This window comes from Colossoma macropomum, unplaced genomic scaffold (assembly GCF_904425465.1).
Source record: "Colossoma macropomum unplaced genomic scaffold, Colossoma_macropomum, whole genome shotgun sequence".
In the NCBI taxonomy this organism is placed as follows: Eukaryota; Metazoa; Chordata; class Actinopteri; order Characiformes; family Serrasalmidae; genus Colossoma; species Colossoma macropomum.
In genome coordinates this window covers 8,212,523-8,220,497 of record NW_023494808.1, presented here as the reverse complement: position 1 = coordinate 8,220,497, position 7,975 = coordinate 8,212,523, and the positions used below count along the sequence as shown (strand labels likewise).

Genomic DNA, 7,975 nt, shown 5'->3' with positions numbered 1-7,975 from the left:
TTTAGTAATTGTTTTTTTTTATTATTATTATTGTATATTATTACAATTATTATGAACTATAATAATACTGTATTACATTCAAATTATTTTTAAAGATCAAACTTTTATTTAAAAAAAAATATATATTTTTAGCAGTTGCTGTTCGACAACCCTGAAATCTGCCTGCCCCTCAACACCCCCCACCCCCGCCAACTCCCCTCCACGTCCCTGATGTAGTCAGCAAACGCATTGTTAAGACTTCATCGCGAGGACTCGCCTAACCGCTGGAATGTCGCTCCATCCGGCGCCCTTAACCCCGCCTGTCTCCCTCCCTCAGGCCGCCTCCCTGTAGCGGATCTCGTTTCCAATCTGCCGTCGCTCTGAGATCAGGAGCTCTCCTTTACCACGTACTGTATTCTTCCCTCTGCGCTCTCCTCCCCCTCAGTTCTCTCTCTCTGAGAGTCCTGACTGAGTGCCACAGCTGCAGAACCTCAATCTGACTTTTACTTTTTACTTAACTTTACTTTCAGTTTCGATTCAGCTGTAATGGCGTCGCTACACCAGGACCTCTCGTGTCCCGTCTGTCTGGAGATCTTCACCGACCCAGTGGTTCTGTCCTGCGGTCACAGTTTCTGTAGGACGTGTTTACAGCAGAGCTGGACGGAGAGTTCAGGAAGAGTGTGTCCTGTCTGCAGGAGACGGTCTTCTAAAGATCATCCTCCTCCTAATCTGGCTCTGAGGAACGCCTGTGAGTCCTACAAGCAGCAGAAGGGAAGCAGTGATTCAGGTTCTCAGGGTCTGCTGTGCTCTCTGCACTTTGAGAAGCTCAGTCTGTTCTGTGTGGATGATCAGAAGCTGGTGTGTGGACAGTGTGTGTCTCAGGATCATCAGTGTCACAGTTTCTACTCCGTCAGCAAAGCTGCTGCTCCACACAAGGTAGGAGAGAATGGGGTTTGTTTCATTTTCTAAAATATATTTCAAATATTTGATATTTCTGATTGTAGTTTGCTGCTGTGATGGATTTTTTTTTTAAACAAACCTCATATAAATAAAACCCTTAAAAAACTAAGTTGCCTTCTTGTTTAAGAAAGCATTTATGTGGCTTAAAGGGGAATTCCACTGAAATTTCTGTATAATCCAGTGGTTGAGATATAAACAGAGTCATTTAGAGTGGTTTGGTGTGACATGGCTGATTGTAGAGGCTCACATGTCTTTACAGTGGTGGTGATAGGAACCAGGGGTCGCCATGTCTACAACACAAATATAGACATTTTATTTACTATCCAAACCACCAGTGAACCTACACAAGTCTTCTGAATTTCTACATGGAACGATGATGGTGGTAAAATAGTCTTAATTCTGAAATAATAAGTGTTCTTTTTGCTCTACAACACCCTCAATGTATCCCTCCACCAAGGGAAGATTAAAATAGATCGATTCAAATACATTTTAGACTAAAACTTTATTACAAACTACAGTAAAACAGTGTCTCAGACATCAGGCAGTGTATTTATACGCATTTAATGTAGTAACTTTCTGTGAGGGAGCTTTTAGAGGTGGATGTCAGGTTGCTATCACCACCACTGTGAACAATTCTGACAGAGCATTTCACATTAAACCTCTCTGAACGACTTTGTTTACATCTTAACAGTGTATTTATGCAGAAATATTTAAAATCCAAGAAAAAAAAATACAACTTAAAAAGTAAATAAAGATCCCTATACATAAAATAATAGACATGAATGAGAATGAATGAAACATTTTTCAAGATATTTAAGAGATTGTACACATTCTGACACAGGTAAATGTAAAAGATGTAATATATAGGGGAAGTGGGGTAGAATGTAACCTCACCTCTAATACAATGCTACTGATTTTCAGTGCCATAACATAAAATTGTAAATCCTTTGTGGGAAAAGGAAAGATTTAGTATTTTTCTCTTGGTTATGATGAAGAAATGTTCGATATTTGCTAATATTTTAAATGAAAAATCAGAAGGATAATAAATTAAGGATATTTTTAGTTTTATTTTACATAAATGTACAATTCATGAACCTGTATGATAAACCATTTTAAGCCATGATGTATTTATTGTGAAGTAATAGTGATGAAACCTGATGTAAAAATACTCTAACAAGCAAATATTTCATACATATTTTTCCATCACAGCTTGATTTTATGGGGTGCTTCCTGAATATCTGTTCACTTGACAAAAATTATACACAGATCCGCAGATACAGGTGGGGTGGGCATCCTACCCAACTCCCCCTAAATGTATTAAGGTCATTATTTGACTACCTTTGCTTTCTAAGAGTAATATTTGTGCAACTTCTGACATGTTTTTCATTTCTTTTTCTTTACTTTCTCTGTTTTCATATTTTCCTTCAGTGTTGGTGTAGCTGTTTAATACTTTGTGTCTTGTTAGAAAAAGATACATACACGTCTAACAGAGCTGGAGAAGAAGCTTCAGATTTACCAAAAATTTAAAGACATCAGTGACCAAAAGGCTGCACACATTAAGGTGGGTCAGCGGTAGTAGTCTTCCTATGAAACCAGCCTTTTTAACCATACTGAACACAAATAACTAAAAATGAAGAATATATTTATATGATAACATTTTTCTGTAGGCTGCTGTTCATAAGGCTACATGACCGCTACATAAGCTTGTCCTAACAACTGACATAACCCTATATAAATGTTTATTTCAACAGGCGTCATTCACTATAAAGGTTATGTTTGCCAATTTTGATCAAAGTCAGCTATAGTAGCCTTTATGACAAATGATGCCTGTTGGAATTACAGTTATGTAGAGCTATGTCAGTTGTTAGGACAAGCTTATGTAAGTGTCATGTAGCCTTATGAACAGCACCCTACAGTAAAGTGTTACCAAAAATATGTATTTTTTTAATATATTCTTTTTTTTTGTAATTATTTATATAAATATATTTTATTGACCTGCTGCCAGTCTCAGGCCCAGAACACAGAGAGACAGATAAAAAAGGAGTTTGAGAAGCTTCATGAGTTCCTCAGAAAAGAGGAGGAGGCCAGGATTGCTGCTCTGAGAAAGGAGGAGATGGAGAAGAGCCAGAGAATGAAGAAGAAGATTGAAGAACTGGACAGTCAGATAAAAGATATCAGTGCTAGAATTGCAGAATCAGTGGTGAAGCTAAAGGATGACGCTCTGGTTCTGCAGGTAAAAACATCATAACAGCTGTTATGAATATGAATAACATGGAATAACCTGAATAGTAAACACTTTATGACCTTATTTACAGGACATCCAGGGAATGCATGAGAGGTAAATATTATTCTGTACTGGCTTTTTATGTGGCTATTTTCTATCTTAAAAAACAAGGGAAACTAATCGTGTGCTGTACCTGTGTGTTTTCAGAGCTCAGTACACAAGACCGGATCCAAAACTGGATTCAGGAGCTCTGATTGATGTGGCCAAACACCTGGGGAATCTGAGATATAGCGTGTTGGGGAGGATGAAGGACCTCTGTCCTTACTGTGAGTAACAAACACTTACATTTGTAATACTTCTTGTGAGGTGTAGATACCCACTGATGTCCAGTAGGTGGCAACATATCACAGCCATGGGTGCCATTTATATCTGGCCATTTAGACATTTAGGCTCCTTAATCCCAGCGCAGTGAATGTGCATGGCACAGTGTGATAGCAGTAGAACTAGGCATCAATGACTGCGCCAGCAGTGACCAAAATAAAAAGCATGTGAACTTAACTTGCTCCTTCCTGTTAATCACATTTATAGAGCCAACTTACTATTCTTCATTTTGAACGTATTATTATTCTGTGCTGCAGCTTTTGAGCTAAACCTTCAAGCTAGTGGTCTCCAATGCACCGTCCTACAGAATCTAGTTCTGACTATAGTCTGCTTCACCTGCTCCAGCCAGTTATTAGATGCATTAGTGTTTGGTAAAGAGGGGGGCAGCATTTTAGATACAGGCTGGAACTGGACTCTGCAGGAAAGTAGATCTTCAGGAGGAGAAACTTTGCTCGACCATGGATCCTAATCCATGTGTTGGACCCAAATAATGTGCTTGTGCTTTTTGAACTGATGATCCGACATGCGGTTTGTGTACAGCGTTCATTCAAAGGTGAATTTTATCCCATAGGAAATCTTTGAAATACCCAGAAAATTCAGAACTAGCTTCCTCAAATGATGTCACAATGGTGGCCCCTCACACTGCTCCTCGTAGATATTACATGCAGACTCACATACATAATAGCAACCAATCAGCAACCACAACAGATATAGTGATCACCTGCAGTGGTGCTTTGTGAAGCTTGTGAAATGTTTTATATTTCTGCATAAATTTGATCTAAAACTTTATCAGATTTTCACACAAGGCCTAATAGTAGATAAAGAGAACCAAACTTTACCAAACACTAATGCATCTAATCAAGGACGTGTGAAGAAGATAACTGGCTGGAGCAGGTGAAGCAGACTATAGTCAGAACTAGATTCTGTAGGACGGTGCATTGGAGACCACTAGCTTGAAGGTTTAGTTTTAAAAGCTATGAGACAATTGGATCATTTTCCCCGAAAAAATAAATGAGCAAGTCTAATATTTTTGGCTCTTTTGTTTAATTTGTTTAATTTTCTCTTCATCTATTATTAGGACTTGTGTGAAAATCTGATGATGTTTTAGGTCAAATTTATGCAGAAATATAGAAAATTCTAATGGGTTCACAAACTGTCATGCACCACTGTAGCAACACTGGAACACCATAGCAAATATCTGGGATACCTTAGCAACCACCTAGCAACAATCTAGCCATCTGAGTAGATGAGAATATCGCTGTCGGAATGAAACCTTGTATCTTTAAAATGATAACTTTATAAGAGAAGGAAAAAAACATACTTTAATGTAAGTCAGTGGAACCAGACTTTTTTCCCAAGCCGTTTGGGCTCTTTCATTCGGACCATTGTTCATGAAATTTACGCACAATGTAAAAGACAGCAGTCATTTTCAAATTATGTCAAAAACTTGAAAAATGACAAAAATAGAGCCACATGGTTTTGTTCCACCAGCAGCGATATGCAATTACAAAGAGGAGAGGCGGTGTTTCTTTTGGTATGTTTAATTTTTTCCTTATCTAGCTAGCTGTTCTCTTTGATAAAGCAAATTCAAATGCCTTGTTAGAGAGGACAAATGCATAGAAGGTAAATTTACTTTTTAATTATTATTTTGACACCACAGTTGTCTTTTCACATGAAGCACAAGCACACTATGTGATTCTGTCAATACATTTTCATTTAAATAAAGCTAATTATAAAACGTATAAATCTTTTGTGTAAATGCCTGTACTAGTATAATCAATGACAAATCAATTTTAATTTTGAGCCCAAAATTGCATGTTTGAGAGAGATATTTAAATGCAAACATAGGAATACATAGATATTTTGCATATTATGTTTTCATTTTAATTTTGCGGCTGATATGCTTCTACATGATGATAGGCTGCAGCCCCTAAAGACCATTTAGTTAATACGGCTTCGTTCACTAAATGCAGTATACGAGCATGGGGGCATAATCACAACATTACTTTCTGAAATGAACTAAATAAACTTAAAATGGTAATAAAACCAAAAATATTCACCCACAATTTATTGGTGTAAGTGTATTAGCAGCTAAGTACAATATGCATTGAATAATGGTAGAATTATACAAGACAATTTCTGATATATGATGAAAACTCTGCCCAACATAAAACTGTTCTGCTCTTCTGCAGTTCCAGTGATTCTGGATCCGAACACTGCAAACCCCTCCCTCAGTATATCAGCGGATCTGAGCAGCGTCTCACCCTCACCTCTCACCCAACTTCCAGACAATCCAGAGAGGATGAGTGGGTATAATGGAGTTCTGGGTTCTGAAGGGTTCTCTTCAGGAACTCACAGCTGGGAGGTGGAGGTTGGAGACGGTGAAGTGTGGGTTGTAGGAGTGGCTGAAGAGTCCGTCAGCAGAAAAGAATACTGTGTGGCAGTCCCAGAAAACGGGTTTTGTTGCATATGGAGGAGAGAAAATGTAATTTATGCTGGAACTGCTGTTAAGTCTGTTGATGAAGTTGCAAAGGCACAAACCATCAGGACAATCCGAGTGACATTAAATTGGGAGACAGGTCAGGTGATTTTTTTCTCAAAAGATAAGAACAAAGTCTTACACACCTTCAAACGCAGATTCACAATGAAAATGTATCCGTACTTTTATAATAACAGCACAAAATCAGTGAATTCAATGAAGATTCTGTCTTTCCCTTCAAAAGTCTCAATAAAACAGTGACTATAGGAATTTCATTCATTAATCAGTTTAATACGTTCACAGAGTTTTTCAGGGCTGTGATTGCAGTGTAAAAACTAACAGTGTGTTTGTCAATGTGTCAGTCATATGTATACAATATTCATAAACTAGGCATAAGTCAACACCTGGAGACTAAACCCACAACCAGATGTCTCTCTCAAGGGTACTGATTTATCCTCCTCATTACTTGCTTATCATTACCACCTGTTACATGTCATCTATTACATGATGATAAAGAGAAACTCCATTCATTTTCCATTATTTCTGCATGTCAATGCAGTCAATCATCAAATTGTTGTAATGTAAAGTCATTCAGAGTGGTTTGGTGTTAAATGGTTCACTGTAGAGACTGAGGGCGTTTTGACACTAGAGCTTTTTACCTGAGTCAGAACCGCTTTTTTACATTTGGTGAAGAGTAAAAGCTGTTGTCGAGTCTGGGAGCGATACACTGACCCGATCTCTGGGTCCTCCTGAAATCAGCGGTCTGGGATTCGCTTTCAACAGACTCTGGTGCGCTCTGCAATAATGACCAGAATCAGTCCTGGGTGCGGACTCAAGTTTTCAGGACAAAGGGTGAAAACGCCATCAGATTTCTTTACAGTGGTGGTGATAGAAACCAGGGGATCGCCATGACTGCAACACAATTATAGCCATTTTATTTGCTATTAAAACCATCAGTGAAACCTACGCTAGTCTTCTGAGTGTATATATGTAATGTTGATGATGGGAACTATTTTTCTGTAACACCCTGCATGTACAAAAGAGGAAAATAAAGCTTAAACAAATTACGAAAGCCTAACAGTACTTCTACTTAAGTTGTTATTTCAGTCCAGTAGGAAGGCTTTTATTGTACCATGTCCCTCGGCTCCTCCACCCACCTCTATATGTCACTATCTGCGTTTAGCCAATCCAACCAATGCATTTTGATTGACAGTAGCTCTGACCAATCACTTATGCGTCAACATTTTCCACTGGTCAATGAGAGATTTTTTTTCCACTGGTCAATGAAAGATTTTCCTCGCCGACACACAGACGTGAAGGAGCTGTTACAAACTACTGTTTTTCCAAATTTAGTTGCACTACTAGTCCATTACTAAGCCCTACTAGCTTGTGAAAACCAACAAACACAAGGTGGATTTTTTGGGCCAAACCAACAGCAACCACATGATATATTGCCACAAATATCTGGTTATGTGTGTGAGTGAGGGAGCAAAGTGTGTTTGTGTGTTGTCTTGATCAAGTAACCACTTAATACTAGTAATCACTGACAGTTGCTGCATTTATGAATTATACTTATGAAAAATCCCAGCAAAAACTTGCTATCTAGTCAACTGCTGTTAGCTAGAACTATAAGTGCTATATGTACAATGGCTAAAACTACACTGCAGCTAGCTTTAACTACACTGCAGCTAGCTTTAATTACACTGCAGCTATCTTTAATTACCTGCAGCTATCTTTAATTACACTGCAGCTAGCTTTAATTACACTGCAGCTAGTTGAAACTACACTGCAGCTATCTAAAACTACTATGCAGCTTGTTGACTGATGATGCTCTGTCTTCCCCTCTTACCTTCTTTTTCTCTTTTTCTTTCTTTCTTTCTTTCTTTCTTCCTTTCTTTCCTAATATTACGCAAAGAAGTGAGGTGTCTTCACTGCTTTCATAGACCTGTCAT

The 7,975-nt window shown here is 38.2% G+C and overlaps 1 protein-coding gene across 1 annotated transcript; it reads left to right on the top strand.

The window, feature by feature from the left end:
* Positions 1–312: 312 nt before the first annotated feature.
* On the top strand, positions 313–7,096 carry LOC118797809 (E3 ubiquitin-protein ligase TRIM39-like). Its single transcript, XM_036557079.1, has 7 exons — positions 313–386; positions 510–915; positions 2,405–2,500; positions 2,945–3,172; positions 3,255–3,277; positions 3,371–3,489; positions 5,737–7,096. The coding sequence occupies exons 2-7, from the start codon at positions 526–528 to the stop codon at positions 6,282–6,284; spliced, it is 1,404 nt and encodes a 467-aa protein (XP_036412972.1). The 5' UTR covers positions 313–386; positions 510–525; the 3' UTR covers positions 6,285–7,096.
* Positions 7,097–7,975: the final 879 nt, after the last annotated feature.

Coding starts and splice junctions, on each gene's coding strand:
- LOC118797809 (XM_036557079.1), top strand. CDS start 526: ATGGCGTCGCTACACCAGGACCTCTCGTGTCCCGTCTGTCTGGAGATC. Junction 2,501..2,944: donor AAAAGGCTGCACACATTAAG/GTGGGTCAGCGG, acceptor ACCTGCTGCCAG/TCTCAGGCCCAGAACACAGA. Junction 3,490..5,736: donor GAAGGACCTCTGTCCTTACT/GTGAGTAACAAA, acceptor GCTCTTCTGCAG/TTCCAGTGATTCTGGATCCG.